Source organism: Gekko japonicus, unplaced genomic scaffold (genome assembly GCF_001447785.1).
Source record: "Gekko japonicus isolate JY-2015 unplaced genomic scaffold, Gekko_japonicus_V1.1 scaffold126, whole genome shotgun sequence".
Classification (NCBI taxonomy): domain Eukaryota; kingdom Metazoa; phylum Chordata; class Lepidosauria; order Squamata; family Gekkonidae; genus Gekko; species Gekko japonicus.
In genome coordinates this window covers 328,781-345,731 of record NW_015162477.1, presented here as the reverse complement: position 1 = coordinate 345,731, position 16,951 = coordinate 328,781, and the positions used below count along the sequence as shown (strand labels likewise).

Here is a 16,951-nt window from a genome sequence, read left to right as displayed (position 1 = left end):
GGCGGCGGAGAGGTGGAGGCGGACGACGTGGGGAGAGCTGTAGCGCGCCGCACGTCCGAGGGGCCCGGCTGACTCACCGCAGGAGTGACCGTCGAAAATGGAGCCAGAAGACAGCCGATACATCGAGCCGAGGGATGCCGACCCAGAGACCACCCGGTACCTCCACTGGGTGCTGATAGGGATTGTCCCCCACCCTGTGTTTCTGTGGCCATAGATTAGGCATTGAGAATCAAGTGTAAGCCGCTCAGAGACCCCTTAGCGGGGGTTCGAGTGGGGTAATAAATCGAATAATAAATAAATAATAATAATAAATGGGTTCTACTCCCATTATTTTACGGTCCCCCAAAAAGATGAAGGACTCTGTCCTATTATGGACCTCAGGGGACTCAACCAGTTTATCTCCTATTGGAAATTCCAAATGACAACATTACAAAGCATTCTCCCCCTTCTCAGCAAAGGTATCTGGATGGTAACCTTGGACTTGCAAGACGCATATTTTCATATAACTATTCACCCATCTCACAGGAAGTTTTTGCATTTTACAGTCGTGGAAGGCCATTTTCAGTACAAAGCCCTTCGTTTTGGACTCTCAACAGCTCCCAGAGTCTTTACAAAAAGGATGATTGTCATCACGGCGTACCTCCGTCTCCAGAGTGTACAGATCTTTCCGTACATAGACTATTGGTTGCTGGTAGCAAGCTCCAGAGAGACTCTGCTCAACCATATCAATTTTACTCTGGTCACCTTAGATGCGTTGAGCCTGAGGGTGAACCTGAAAAAGTCAATGCTCCTTCCTTCCTTGAGAGTCCAGTTTATCGGAGCAATTTTGGATTCAACTGTCTGCCGAGCCTTTCTCCCTCCCAAAAGGGTGGGAGACATTATCACTTTCATCAACCTGATAAAAGCACAGGGAGATGTATCAGCAAAGCAGATTCAATGGCTCTTGGGCCTGATGGCCACCACCACAGCGGTACTTGTTTTCGCCAGACTACAGATGAGGCCACTTCAGCTGTGGTTCCTCAAACGATTCCATCCACAGTGGCAGCCCCAATCTCAACGGTTCGTGCTACCTGTTCAAGTGCTGAATTCCCTACAGTGGTGGGAAACTACAGACAACCTCCTTCAGGGAGTCCCATTTCTGGCATCCAGCCCCGAAATGACCCTAAACATGGATGCATCCCTGTGGGGATGGGGGGCTCACCTCCAAGGTGTGTATGTGAGTGCCAAATGGGAACCGCATGTGGCCCACAAACACATCAACTTCCTGGAACTGCTCGCCATCCAGTATGCCCTAAAGTCCTCTCGCCACCTCGTGGCTCACCGTACAGTGGCAATCCTGACAGACAATACCACCGCACTGTGTTACCTGAACAGGCAAGGCAGGACAGTGTCCAGGGGACTCTGTTGACTGGCCCGGGAGATTTGGACCAAGTGTCAATCCTGGGGCGTGTTCATCATTGCTGCTTACCTGCCAGGATTGCTCAATGTGTATGCGGACTTTCTGAGCAGAGGAGGTGCATCCCTCCACGAGTGGGAGCTCAACTGGGCTTACCTCCAACCAATTTTCTACAGATGGGGGTCACCCAGAAATCTATGCATTTGTGACGCGTCAGAATGCGAAGTGTCATATGTTGTGTACCAGGGCGTGACAGGACCCTCTATCTCTGGGGGATGACCTTTTGTTCCCATGGTCACACAGGAACACGTACCTGTTCCCACCAATCCCTCTACTAACCAGAGTGCTGAGCAGGATCATGAAGGAATAACCTCAATGCATCCTCGTGTCTCCATGGTGGCCACATCAGCACTGGTTCCTGACTCTACTCCACATGTGCCGGGGCACATACATTCATCTCCCCCCAGCACCAGATCTCCTTCTGGCTCAGGAGGGTCGAGTACTTCACCATGATGTAAAGGTAAAGTAAAGGTTCCCTTGCTCGAAAGCCAGTCGAATCCGACTCTAGGGTTGCAGTGCTCATCTCTGTTTCAAAGCTGAAGAGCCAGCGCTGTCCAAAGACGTTTCCGTGGTCATGTGGCTGGCATGACTAGGCACACAGAACACTGTCACCATAATGTACCACACCTCAAACTCACGACGTGGAGAATCCCTTAGCACAGCTCAGAAACAGGATAGACCTTGTTCTGTTGAACTGTCGGAAGCCAGCTACACATGCTTCCTATGAAGTGGAAGAAAATCCTGTCGTACCTCAAGTCATTGGGTTTACCACAGCCCCCTATGGACTTGAGGATAGTTTTTGGATTCTTGTTGACCCGCCTGGACTTGGGTCTTAGTTGCTCTTCTTTAAGCGTCTATTTAGCTGCCATTTCCACCTATCTCACCCGCAAATGAAGCAGTTTCTGTAGGGCCTCACTCGCCTCTTTCCTCCGGCTCGTGGGCTGATTCCCTCCTGGGACTTACCTCTAGTACTGTCTAGATTAACGGGCAAACCGTTTGAGCCCATGGCCACGTCTAGCCTGCAGCTTCTCTCGTGGAAGACTGCTTTCCAAGTAGCCATTACCTCAGCAAGATGAGTGAGCGAATTGTCTGCACTCCATTGTGATTCTCCGTATTTGGTTTTTCACCATGATTGTGCCACCTTGGCCCCGGATGTCTCTTTCCTGCCCAAGGTTGTTTCCGAGTTCCATTTGTGAGCGAACATTGCTCTTCCGACGTTATTCCTGTCCCCTACGAGTGATGAGAAACACTGTCTTCATACTCTAGATGTCTAGAGAGCCATACTCTTCTACCTTGATAGGACAAGGTCATTCCGTCAGTCACCAGCCTTGTCCGTGTCCTATAGCACACCTGTGCAGGGGAAGAAGCTTTCTTCGCAATGTCTATACAAGTGGATTGTGGAAACCATCAAACTGTGCTATTTACTGGCCAAACGACCACTTCTGGGCCTGCTCCGAGCACATTCCACCCAGTTAGTAGCCATGTCCACAGCCTTCTTGAGAGGTTTGTTGCTCACTGACATCTGTCAAGCAGCAACCTGGGCTACCCCCCACACATCCGTGAAGCATTATGCCCTGGATGTGCATCTTCATCAACGTTCCGTGGTGAGGTGGGCAGTGTTGCAGGCAGCGCAAGTCTAGGACCTTCAGCTCTCTCCCCCAGGTAGGCCTGTTTTTGCTTGCTAATCTCCCAGAAGTGTGATGCACAGAGACCACGCAGAAGATAAACAGGTTGCTTACCTGTAACTGATGATCTTCGAGTGGTCATCTGTGCATTCACACCACCCGCCCTCCTTCCCCTCTGCTTTCTGTCCTTTTTTTATTACTCTGAGACTGATGGCAGTGGTCAGAAGGAACTGGCGGGATTGCCATGCCCATCCCTTGGTCATGCGCAGTAGGGCTGCTGCGTGACTGGGGAGTGGGTGCAAAAATCCCTTTCACTTTCAAGAGGAACCGATCGAGGTCGGCACAGATGCACTATATCCCAGAGGTATGAATGCACAGATGACCATTCGAAGATCATCAGTTACAGGTAAGCAACCTGTTTATTTATTTTATCCAGTCATATGACGTGTCTATATCTGTATTATAGTGTTTGTCAGACACTTCAACTGTTTTCTCACCCTGCTTTTAATTGCCTTTATATGTTTGATTAAGATTCCCAATGAGAAAAGGCATGTCTATATTTATAAAAACCAATCCCAATATTCCATCACATTCTATTGTGACAGGGCAAGTGGCAGCAATCAGTTTTGTCCTGACCTCAGTGCTATATCTCTTTCGATTCTTTCTTATAAATGAATGGGTGCCGTTGGTTCGTATTGAAGAAATTACACTGAAATTTTAGGGAGTACTGTTCTGGTAAAGGCATCACCCTGACCATGGGATCACTGGCAGCGATTTGAAAGAGGAAGGTGGAATGCACTTTTTTTATTTCAAGGACTACAGATACTGTCCCCATATCTGTTGGGCCAAATATACAAACCTCCTCATCAATCTGTAGCTTATATAAAAAGCTAGCTGTTACTAATTTGTTCCATGGTCATATTGCTTTTTGTGGGTTTGAGCACTCTGAAACCCAGCATTCACAAGAACTGGGATAGGCAGTGTATCGTTTAGTATGGAGAGCATATGCATTAACCTCTGCAATCCTGAAAACAACAAATGAGGGACTGCTTCATTTACTTCCCCCAGGCACCTCCCCTTCCTCCCGCATTTTACCATCACTCTGGTGGGATATTATTATCCGTTACTATACTGAAGCATATTTGCTTAGAAATCTTGTATCTCTTCAGATAACAAGGGCACTTATCAGTATTCCAGTCATCTTAAAATACAAACCAAGCCACAAGGGAAAGGACACAGACTGTCATAAAACAGATTTATTTAAATGAATTCAGGATTTTATTTATTTAGGAAATTTTTGATTATTGAATATTGGAAATTGGTTTGACCAGTATTCTCCTGGTTGACTCTTGTGCTTCAATAAAGAGAATATTTTCATGTGTCTAACAGATGAAAATGAATGCTCAAATCCTAATATTTGTGGTTCGGCTTCATGCTACAACACACTTGGAAGCTATAAATGTGCATGTCCCTCTGGATTTTCTTATGACCAGTTCTCAAGTGCATGCCATGATGTAAATGAATGTTCCTCTACTAAGAATCCGTGCAATTATGGCTGTTCCAATACGGAGGGTGGATATCTTTGTGGATGCCCTCCTGGATATTACAGAGTTGGACAAGGGTAAGTATTTGACTGTCTCCCCCATAGGACAGCATCTATTATAATGCTAAGTGTATCACAACATATTTTACTACATGGCAAAATCCTGTTCCCCTGAAAGAATTAGGTAGCTCAAGCCATTATCATATTGAGAAAATTTGTATGGGTTTTTCCACTTCTAAAGTAGCTTTGATATTCTTGACTGATGGCAAGAACATATGAAGTATAGTTTTCCACTTCCTTTTTTTTAAAGTTAGAACTGTTAGGACACAAGTGTCAAAGTCTGGGGCAGTGATGCTATGTATTCTTGGTGCTTGGGGGGCAACAGTGGGAAGGCTGCTGGAGTTCTGGCCCCACTGCTGTACCTCCTCATGGCACCTCGATTTTGGCCACTGTGTGACACAGAATGTTGGGCTGGGCGGGCCATTGGCCTGATCCATCGTCTTCTCTTATGTTCTTAATAGCCCAGTATAATATTGCAAAGATAGAGGTGACAGGTTTCTATTAATCAACCAAGGAGATCCATACCACCTTTGGGGAATTTTGGGGGAATTGGGCTCTGTTAAAATAAAACTTTTCTCTTAGTTATAAGGTGTAGTTGGGGTAGCAGGTTAAAAGCTTTGGGTTCACTGCTTTGAGGTATATTTTGCAATGAGCGGGAAGGACATGGAGAGGCAGGAGTTGTATAAAAATAAAAAATAAGATTTATGTTTAGGTTGTACTCTGTTGTCTCACAGAGGTATAGTTAAACCACTGTGCCATGCTACCAGGCAGAGCTAGCCTTTAATCTGTTTGTTCTCTTGCTGAAGCAGACTCCCTCAAACATGCTATCTTGTCTCTGAAAAGTAACTGGATGCTGGAACAGCACTTCCAGAAGGCTCAGGTGCAAAAAGGCTGGTTGGCTGTTTTACCTTTCAGGGCGGGACAGTCTCCTGTTTGTCACAATACAGTACTCTGAATCTTGTTCCTGTCTACTCTATATCCCAACACAGAGACCAAATTTTCAGAATTAACTGTTGCAATCCTAGGGTTGCTAACAGGAGCTCATAAGTGTATATGTAGAAATATATCACAGTGATGCTAGTACATCAGCAGTTCAATCTACTGCAATTAGTATTGCAGTGTTTGAACACTGAGCTGACCACTGCAATGATTTATTGCAGATATCACCTGCTTTTACTGCAGTGTCTGTGCCTTGAAAGCCACCTTCTGCATTACTTATAGTATACCTAGCCTTAGATGCTGTTCCCATTGTTCTCTAATACTGTAATCCTAGTCCTATTATGCTCTCTGCCCGTGCTGTTTTGTGTCCAGTAATCCACCTTGCCTTATTCTTACTAAATCTGCAGCTGGCTAACTACCCTGCAGGTGGTTTAAAAAGAGAGGAAAACAGACTCTTGAGCCACATGAATTTTATTGTAAATGAATTACTACCTTGGGGGGGGGTTAGAAAAGAAAAGTGGGATGTAAATATGAAAAATAATGAAAGTTATCCATTTTCTTAAGGGAAAAAAGTAAATTTGAAAAAATAAATTATGAAATGTATACAGATGTTTATAGAATACACTAATAGATTACTAGGAAAGTTTCGATCTAATTGCAGTATATAAAATGTATGCCTTCACTGAATTTAGCTGGGTTTTTATTTCGAAAGCTTCTTTATCTTAATGGTTCAGTACTTTGTCAGGGAATAATTCTCACCATATTAAGATGTAGCATGGAATGGTTTACACTGTGCCATATAAGCCACAGTTAGTACAAATTATGGCTGGTTGTTATGTCTGAATCGTCAAATTCTGTGTGTACATGAATGCACTGCACACAGTATCTACTGTACAGTCAGGGCTTTTTTGGAAAAAGAGGTGCTGGAACTCTCAAGAGGAAAATGAAGTTTTCAATCCATACACTGAAAACTCATGAACTTTTGAACATTTTTAAAATAATTTTGTTGAAGAGGTTCTGGAACTCTGTTCCAGCACATTCCCCGGAAAAAAGCCCTGTATTTATATATTTTCCATGGTTCTGTATGTTAATATTTACCTTATTTATTCTGGTGAGAGCACCAATTCACACTGAGGACATAGAACTGGAAAAGCTACAATGTGATTTAGTCTTCTGAATATAACAGTAATTTTTTCAACAGACATTGTGTCTCAGGATTGGGATTTAATAAAGGCCAGTATCTGCCACTAGATGGTGATGAAGAGAATGCTTTGTCTCCTGAAGCATGTTATGAATGTAAAATTAATGGTTACTCCAAGAAAGACAACAGGAGGAAAAGGAGCATCAATGAACCTGAGCCTGCAAAGGTAAACAAGCACTGTAAAAAGTTCAGCTGGTTTATAGCTTATGTTCCTGAATTAAGTCCCAGAGATTTTGCCAAATAGGATTGCTGACATTTTCCTCCTATCTGTGGTGGAAGATTTGCCAGTTGAGGGAGAGAAACAACCACTACTGAACAGCAAGATGAGCACCCTTCTGTCCACTGGGTGCAATCAATCTGTGATAGCTATCATGCCAGGAATATAGAGTTATGTAGATAGTTCTGCCTTCCCTGTTTCAAAGAAGTTTTCATATTTCATATTTTGAGCTTAATAAAAAACAGAGCAAAACTTCTGGACTGACGATCTTAGTGTACGAGAAGGAATAAATCAGTGTAATGGGAACTTTTAATAGGAACAATGGTTCCCAGGAGAATTCTGTGCCATACTGACTTTCATATGGCCATACCATTTAATCAAGACAAAATTTAGTATTTTGGATTTTGAATCATCCTTGATCTAGTTGTTCTTCACTATTCTACCAGCTCAGTTTATTTTGCCATTCTCTAGTAGTTAGTATATTATCCATAATAATCACAATATCTGTTACAATAAATAAAATTTCCTTGTTGATTTTTTGGGGGTTGGTTATTTATAGACTTTCCATTTATTCTGCCAAATGTACTTTGACATTTTAAACATTTCCTTGGGTCTTACAAAAACCTATGCTTTTCCTTTAGTCAAATGGTTAAATTAATTTATTGGGCTATGTATAAAGGCTTGCATTTTTATTTGTTAATAAAACTAGTATCTAGTTGCATATGGGATTTAGAGGAAGGCTTCTGGGATGCAGCAAAGTTTTGTCCAAGCCTTTTGCCCTCAACTTTCACTTCTGGTTGAACAGATCAGTTTGGAAAGTTTGGACATCGATCATCCATTGAAGATGGAGTTGAACATCTCTACGCTTGGCAATAAGGAACACATCCTAGATCTCATGCCTGCAATACAGCTTCTCACAAACCATGTCCGCTACATTGTCTCTTCTGGAAATAACAGCAGTATCTTCCAGATACACCAGATGGATGGGCTCAGTTATCTTCAGGTTGCTAAAAAACAAGCTGTGCCTGGCACTTACACACTGGAAATTATTAGCATTCCTCTCTACAAAAAGAATGAACTAAAGAAACTGGAAGAAAGAAATGAGGACAACTACCTCCTAGGAGAGCTTGGAGAAGCTCTTAAAATGAGGCTTTATGTTGAACTCTACTAAAACCTCCACTACTAAGTTCCACTTCATGAATGATCCACTTCTATTCATGTACTTATCCACCTGAAGATATTTTGCTTTTCAAAAGCTTTAAAGGAATCAGTGATTCACTTTTTGTAAAGACCAAAGACAATAATGGATAAAGACCTCTCTATAATCTCCATTCTATCCAAGACTGCAGAATGGCCATTTGATTCTACCATGTCCAAAGCTTTGACTACAATGCCAATCATGGTTACTGTATCTTCTATATAACCTCAATTTAAAATGTATTTTTTAAAAAATCAAAAATGGACATTCAGGAGGTCAGCATATGGCACTAAATGGCACAAAAATGTGAGTTACCCTTTTTTCATGTTAGCAGTCTAGCATGTTAGGTATTTTGCTATAGTTCCTAAATTAAAAAATAGAGATTTTATTTATTTTTAATGCAGTAATATATGGAGAAATTAACAATCTATGTTCACAAAAAAAGAGAAAAACTTGTTTTTGTTTGAGATTTTATCAATTCGAACTATTACGAGTAAGAGGTTTTCTTAAAAAAAAACACAACCAATTGATTCTAAAAAATGTTTCCTGTCATAATTGTGCCAGTTGTCCATATAGCATAAAAACCATTTTTCAAAATGCTATAATAGAGGCAGATGAGCACTGTAGTACCCTTCTAGAGGGGCAAAAAATGTCTTTTTCCAAGCAGCATTTAAATCAGGATATCATAAATGACTATGAACAGAATACCAGTACCTGTAAGACTCAATACTAATGCTCACCTCATAGCCATAGGGACTAGATTCCATATCAAGGAGAAGCAAGAATGGAAGATTATGCACAACCACTGTAGCAAAATACCTGGACTGCTTGTGGTACATTAACCTTGCAGACCAAACTGTACTGTATTTCCTTCAGATAACCTCAGTATATCACACAACACCTCATTCATTACAAACTAAAGGTGCTCTACGTACTTGCATTACTGTAGGCAGCTGAATACAAACCTTCTCTTCTTAGGAGGGGACACCTGATTTCTCATTCTGTTTGGTGCTGGCTTGGATTAATGCTGAAATGAATATGACTGAGCTGTTTCAGGACTGCCAGATGTGCATGCTACTCATGCTGCACAGGAAAAAGGCATATCTGAAAACAAGGTTTCATTAATACTGTAGTTACACACAATATGCCTCATTTTATCATAGCTTATTTTGTAAGAGTGACTTTTTGTACAATGAGTTGGCATTTAGTTTATTTTAGTATTTTTTTAAAATGTTGTGCCATTATGTGTTAATAAGTGTACGTTGCCATGGTGCTTTTATTGACAGCTGGTACCTGTAACATGTTACATAAAAGAACCTCACACCTGAACCAATCCAAAGCACATCCCACAGCCGGCTTCATTCCAGTCTTACACCTTTGCTGACCAAAGAGTAGCAACAAGTTACATTCAGTGTTTGGATACATATTTTGTATTTTCTTTATGAAAAGAAGAAATCATTGTGAATTACAATTTTGTTTTTGAGGCCGAAAAAAGTTTGTTTTGTGGGCCTTTGTACTTATACAACACCACTTTTCCTGCAATAAAACTTATTTTCTGGTAGCTGTCTTTCTTTGTTTCTTTTTCTTTCTTTTTTTTTGAGGGGTAGCCAGGTCTGTCTGTTGTGGCAAAACATAACAGAAGTGCCATAGCACCTTACAGGCTAATAACAGCATTTATTGCAGGATGAGCTGGAGTCAGAACTCACTTCCTCAGATAAAATGGAAATAAAACCATCTATCTCATTTTAAGAATATTGCAGAAGAAATGGAAGAAGGCGGAGGAGTTGAGAAGAAAAACGCCTGGTATCGTAAATCAGGTCTGATTCTCTAGTTATACATAATAAATAATGTTACCACCTATGTGTCCTTTCGCATGTCTCCTTAGTCACATGTGAATGCTTTAACTTGGGTGCAGTACACTTGGCCAGAACTGCAACTAGTTTGGGGGTAGTTAAGCTCAGTGTCAGGGGAAAACCTCTTCCCGCTTCCACATCCTGGCAAGATTGGAAAACTGACACACTTGCCACTTGGGGGGGAGCAGAACGTGATTTAGGGATCTCTACTCAGGTAGTGTGGAAGCAAGCTCAAAGTGCCCAATAACCATAAAACAACCAGATCTTTTCCAAAGCAAGTTTTAGAAGAGTTGGGTTTTATATCCCACTTTTCTCTACCTGAAGAAGTCTCACAGTGGCTTACAATCACCTTCCCTTCCTCTCCCCACAACAGTTGCCTTGTGATGTAGGTGAAGCTGAGAGAGCTCTGAGAGAACTGTGGCTGGCCCAAGGTCACCCAGCAGGGTTCATGCGGGGGAGTGGGGAATCAAACCCAGCTCTCTAGATTAGAGGCCGCTGCTCTTAACCACTACACCACTTTTGGAGTTTATTTAGGGAGACACAGGGGATTGAAAAGGTATTCAAGCATAAGAACAGTGTGTTCAGAAGGGTGTGCATAAAAGCAGTGACATAAACATTGGGGGGCAGCAGGCCTCGTGCACCTGCTGTGATTTTCTGGCAGGGGCAATGCTCCCCGGCAGGCTGTCAGGTAGCATTGTGGAGCTGCTCGGGCTGTCAAATTCAGTCAGTCCTGTTTGCCTTTGTAACGACTTAGAAAATTCATAGGAGACACAGGCTGATTTGTTAGTTTTTGTAATGATAGGAGGGGGGAAGGGACCTTCAGTAGATAATACTATCTGTGAAGAAACCCATTTTGGGAGTTAGCAATGCCTGGCTTTGGAGAAGGTGAAGTAAAGGCTCTCCTATTTGCTGTTGTTCAGTCACACAGACGAGTCCGACTCTTTGCGACCCCATGGACCACATCACACCAGGCCCTCCTGTCTTCCACTGTCCTCTGGAGTTTGCTCAATTTCATGTTCATTGTATCAATAACACTGTCTAACCATCTCATCCTTTGCCGTCCTCTTCTTCTGTTACCTTCAATCTTTCCCAGCATCAGGGTCTTCTCCAGTGAGTACTCCCTTCTCATTTGGTGGCCAAAGTATTTCAGCTTCAACTTCAGTATCTGGCCTTCCAGGGAACAGTCAGGGTTGATTTCCTTTAGGACTGACTGATTTAATCTCCTTGCAGTCCAAGGAACTCTCAAGCGTCTTCTCCAGCACCATAAATCTATTCTTCGGCGCCTGGCCTTCCTTATAGTCTAACTCTCTCAGCCATACATTACTACTGGGAATACCATTGCTTTGACTGTGCAGACTTTTGTTGGCAGGGTGATGTCTCTACTTTTTATTATCCTGTCTAGGTTTGCCATAGCTTTCCTCCCAAGGAGCAGGCGTCATTTAATTTCATGGCTGCAGTCACCATCTGTAGTGATCTTGGATCCCAAGAATGTGAATTCTGTCACTGCTTCAATGACTTCCCCTTCTATTTGCCAAGGAGTGATGGGGCCAGATGCCATGCTCTTAGTTTTTTTGATGTTGAGTTTCAAGCCAACTTTTGCGCTCTTCTCTTTCACTGTTAGCAACTGTTAGCAAGAGGCTCTTGAGGTCCTCTTCACTTTCTGCCATGAGAGTGGTATCGTCTGCATATCTAAGGTTGTTGCTGTTTTTCCCAGCAATCTTAATTCCCGCTTGTGATTCATCCAGGCCGGCATTTTGCATGATGTACTCTGCATATAAATTAAATAAGCAGGGTGACAATATCCATCCTTGTCGTACTCCTTTTCCTATTCTAAACCAATCAGTTGTTCCATGGCCGGTTCTAACTGTCACTTCTTGACCCTTTTACAGGTTTCTCAGGAGATTTGTGAGGTGGTCTGGTACTCCCATCTCTTTAAGGACTTGCCACAGTTTGTTGTGGTCCACACAAAGGCTTTAGCATAGTCAATGAAGCAGAAGTAGATGTTTTTCTGGTACTCCTTTGCTTTCTCCAAAATCCAGCAAATGTTGGCAATTTGATCTCTAGTTCCTTTGATCTCTTTGAAACCCAGCTTGTGTTTCGGCAGTTCTCTATCCACGTACTGCTGAAGCCTAGCTTGTAGGGTCTTGAGCATGACCTTGCGAGCCTGTGAAATGAGTGGAATCATGAGATAGCTTGAACATTCCTTGGCATTCCCTTCTTTGGGATTGGAATGTAAATTGGCCTTTTCCAATCCTGTGGCCACTGTTGCGTTTTCCCAATTTGCTGGCATAGGCTATGCTAACAAGTGGCCAAAACTTTGGACAGGAGAATGATTCACTGACGGGACATCTGCTTGCCTACTCATAGGGGCTTGCAAAGCTGGGCATCGATCTAATTTTACCAGCAAATGCAAGTCTTCCTGAGTGCAAAATTAAATTACTATCAAGAAGCCGGGTGAGCTTGATTACTTTTTACTTACCTTGCCTCAGGCATGGGTGAAGCCTCTACCCTGGCTGTGATCAGATGGATGGCTTAGCGCTTTCTGGCCGGGCCTTTAATTGGGTCCAGGTTTTTTTGTACTGGGAGAGTCATGATCAGATGTTAGACGTCTTGCTGATCACCATGGCCACCGGCAGCCCCTCCGTGGCATCAAGCCTGCTGTCACCACCACCTTCTTGCCAAGTCTCCTGCCTAGCAGCGTAAATTTTTCCTCCAGAACCACATGACTATATTTCCCCACATCATTGGTACCAATGTGTACCACAACCACTGGCTCCTCTCTAGCACTGTCTACCAGCCACATCTAGACCACTACGTTTGCACCAAGCAGGTAAGTCACCGTGTTGTCAGTACATGGATTTGCATCCCATCTATCTACATGCCTAAGAATGAAATCACCAACTACTGAGAGCCCAGGGATGGTTCCTTCGTGCAAAAGGATACCTGTTCACCAACAGTAGAAAGGGTCCCTTCTGAGGGAACATTCCCCCTTTCTTCAGCACAGTGCACTGTTTCCTCTTGACCCTCATGCTTCCTGACAGCAGCGGGGCTGCCATTCTCAGAGTGGGACACATCGAACAAGTCCCTGAGAGTCTTATCTGTGTACCTAACAGACTTGTTTCTGCTTCTCCGGGTCAGCCACCTTGGCATCGAGGGTGTGAACTCATATTCTGAGAGCCGGGAGCTCTCTGCACCAACTCTTGCACAAGGGGATGGGGGAGGGCGAAGGAAATAACTTGCCTCTTCCTGGCCTCTTCCTTTTTATTTCACAGTAGCTGGAATGTGCCTGGCAGCAGTATGGCACCCACATTCCTCAGTTTTTCCTCTTTTTGCCCCAGGAATTTAGACGTTTAAAAATTGTTGCAAGGGCCCAATCTTGATTGGACCTGTGGCACAGTGGTACCATGCAATCTTGTTTCCCTCTGCCTTTTCAAGTGCCCAAACAGCCCCTGCCCAACTATTTCAGCATTTCATAAAGCAGGGGGACAAGATCACATGGTGCTACTGCACCGTGGGCCGATTCAGAATTGGACTCTCTTTAAGGATTGGGCCCTCAGGATTTTGGCAATCTTTACACTCATAAATTCTCTTCTAAAATGGTGTTGGTGACTACAAGTTGTCCCATGCTCACCCATAATATGCAGTTTGGCTCTTTGCCTGAGGAGTAAGTGGGGCCATGGGAGTGGGCAGAAGAATAAACATAAATGTATGGTTGCATTCAGTCTGGTATCTGCATTTAATTATTAATTGCTTACTACCTTTCTGTCACTTGCCTTTGTGAAACAATGTATGCCTTTGAGCATGAGCAGAATGCATCTTACTCAGCAGTGAATAACCATAGTCAGGCTCTTGTCCTCAACCCAAACTGGGAGTAAGGTTCAAGGACTGAAGAGGCATGATGCTGAGCAAAGTATAAATTCCAGAACTTCCTTCCAGAGGTGGAGGTGGGACTTCGCTGCAGAAGGACAAATGGAAGGACAAAAGGAAATAATATCTAAGCCCCACCACCTCTCAGTATTGAAAAATAAGGTTTTGGGAAGGCTCAAGAATAACTCCTTCACTGTGTGTTGGCAAGAATAACTCCTTCACTGTGTGTTGAGGCTGTAAACATGCAGCATATGTGCAGAGTGGTTGTCCCTCACTACACAGTAACCACACATTCCCACCTGGCCCCTATTAGAAGGTTCAATCAGTCAATTTATTAGTACGGTCATTGACCCAATACGTAAAAGAACCGAAAAGACATCAGCCATTAAAACAGTAAAATCCATACAGACGCTATCCAGAATATCAAACATTAAAATGTTAGGAATAAAATTAAAATATTATTAGATAATTAAAAAACTCTATTTAAGTACAATATTAACTATCTAACTGCTAATAGCTTGTCTCTGGATTTTGATTGCCTGCATGGCAAATTTTGCCATGTTTAAAGTAGTTTCCTGCTCTTTGTCAGCCAGCAACTTATCTAGGTAAAATCTTTCAGTTCTCCCAGGAAATCGAGAACAAATCAGGGTTATGTAAATGTCTCCAATACTTTGATATATTTTACATTCGAACATCACATGTTCCCTCGTTTCTACCTTCCCCTCTCCACAGATACACAATCTTCCCTTATAAGGTTGTCTTTTGTATGTACCTTCTAAAACTGCAGATGGAAGCATATCAGCTCTGAGCAGGGTAAATGCTCTTCGATAGTCAGGTTTATCTAAGTTTTGTAAATATACCATTGGTGTTACCTTATTTAATCCCACCCTTCCTGGCAGATAATGCTTTATCAAATTCAAATCGTGTTGCCTTTCAACATCCATGATTCTTTGCTTAACAAAATTTTTTACTTGATTATAATCCATATTAATCAGGAATTGCTTAGAAAGTCTGTAATAGCCCAATTTAAGTTCTATTTCTTTAATACAGGGTGGCACTATAGAATCTCTTAATATTAAACCTGTTAATCCAGTGGGATTTATGAGTATTTTAAACCAATAAAGAATGGCTGCAATCCAAAGACATGCTTTTACAGTAACTGTATTGGGAACACATGAATTTACTTGTCATATATATCTTAAAAATTTGGATTGAATTCTTTCCATAGACTGCAGATGGGATTGAGATGCTGTAATACTTAATGGAGCTCCATATAATAATTGGGCAAGTGGTTTGGCCTCAAAAATCCTAACAGCTGCCATTACATTTCGGCCTCCCAAGGTCCAAAAAAACTTCTCTATTGCACCAGAGGTTTTGGAAACATTTGATGTCATGTGTTCCACATGCGCTTTTCTATGCCCTGAGGCCTGAAAGACGACTCCTAGGTATTTAAAGCATTGTACTTATTTAAAGCTGCGGTTGCTCAAGTGGTTAAGACGCTGAACTGCAGGCTGTGGAAGGTCAGTAGTTCAGCAGTTCGAGACCCGAGTTGCCGCATGATGGAGTGAGCTCACGTCTCTAGTTCCAGCTCCTGCCAACCTAGCAGTTCGAAAGCAAGACATTGCAAGTAGATAAATAGGTACCACTTTGGTGGGAAGGTAACAGCGTTCCGTGCACCTTGGTGTTTAGTCATGCCGGCCACATGACCACGGAAATGTCTTCGGACAGCGCTGGCTCTTCGGCTTTGAAACGGAGATGAGCACCGCAACCCTAGATTCGGACTTGACTGGCTTTCGAGCAAGGGAACCTTTACCTTTTACTTGCTCAATAGCTACTGTGATGATACTCCACTGGTGCAATCTAGGTCTGTTTGCAAATATCAAGGGCTTTTGATTTTTGATAATTAATTTTAATATGATTAACCTGGCAATATTGGGTAAGAATGTTCAAGGCTCTCTTCAAGCCAATAGGCATCCTAGAAATTATCACTGTGTCATCTGCATATAACAAGAGAGGTATATGTCTGTCAGCAATCTTTGGTGCATGCACCTCGGGGCGGGATAAGTACTCCCCTAAATCATTAATATATGAATTGAATAAAGATGGTGCCAATATGCACCTCTGCTTAACTCCTTTCTCTGCCTTTATTACTTCTGTCAGATGACCTTGTGGGCCAGATCTTACCTGGATTTTAGTATCTCCATATAAAGCCTTTATCAGGGTCAACAGTCTCCTGTCGATTCCCATCCCCATTAGTTTTTCCCATAATAGGTCTCGATGGACCACATCAAAAGCTGATTTGAAGTCAATAAAGGCTGTGTACAGGGAAGAGGTATTGTTAGTGGAGTATTTAGCAACAAGATAGTCTAAAACTATACAATGGTCCAGAGTGAAGCATCCTGACCGAAACCCAGCCTGTTCTTCTCTCAAGATCTTATTTTGCTTAATCCGTTCACTCAGTTTCTCCTTCAGATGACTAGCGTATAGTTTACTTAACGTACTTAGAAGGCTAATTGGTCTATAATTATTTGGATCCTTATTATTGCCTTTTTTATGGATAGGTACTATCACTCCAATCTCCCACCCTTTAGGGATTCTCGCTGTTCTGTCTATTGCTGTAAATAGTTTAGCAAGTAGAGGAGCCCACCAATCTATATTTTTCTTAATTAATTCTGCAGGTATTAAATCCAACCCTGGTGCTTTGTTTGGTTTCAAAGCATCTACCAGGGACCTCACTTTGGAGGTTTCAACTGGTAGCCAGTCTGGGGTATCACTTAGATTAGATCATCCACTGAGGATGTCATCTCCTCAGTAATTCCATATCTCTCCTTATATATAACTGAATAGTGGGTGCCAAAGTTCTAATTCTAAAATGCACTCCCTTAGTGTATGGCTGATGGCACTGCTCCTCAGCATATATCACCACCAATCAGAAGGCAAAGCCCGGGTCCCGCCCACACCACAACTGCTGCAACAACCTGGTCTTTTGCAT

General features: G+C 42.6%; 1 protein-coding gene across 1 annotated transcript in view; it reads left to right on the top strand.

Moving 5' to 3' along the window:
* The window catches only part of FBN2 (fibrillin 2), a 255,889-nt gene extending 247,540 nt beyond the window's left edge, over positions 1 to 8,349 (top strand). Inside the window, exons 63-65 of the mRNA XM_015405784.1 lie at positions 4,471 to 4,702; positions 6,825 to 6,985; positions 7,833 to 8,349. Of these exons, the coding sequence (XP_015261270.1) occupies positions 4,471 to 4,702; positions 6,825 to 6,985; positions 7,833 to 8,212 (773 nt within the window). The 3' untranslated portion in view covers positions 8,213 to 8,349. The remainder of the gene's footprint in view (positions 1 to 4,470; positions 4,703 to 6,824; positions 6,986 to 7,832) is intronic.
* The last annotated feature ends 8,602 nt before the right edge of the window (positions 8,350 to 16,951 follow it).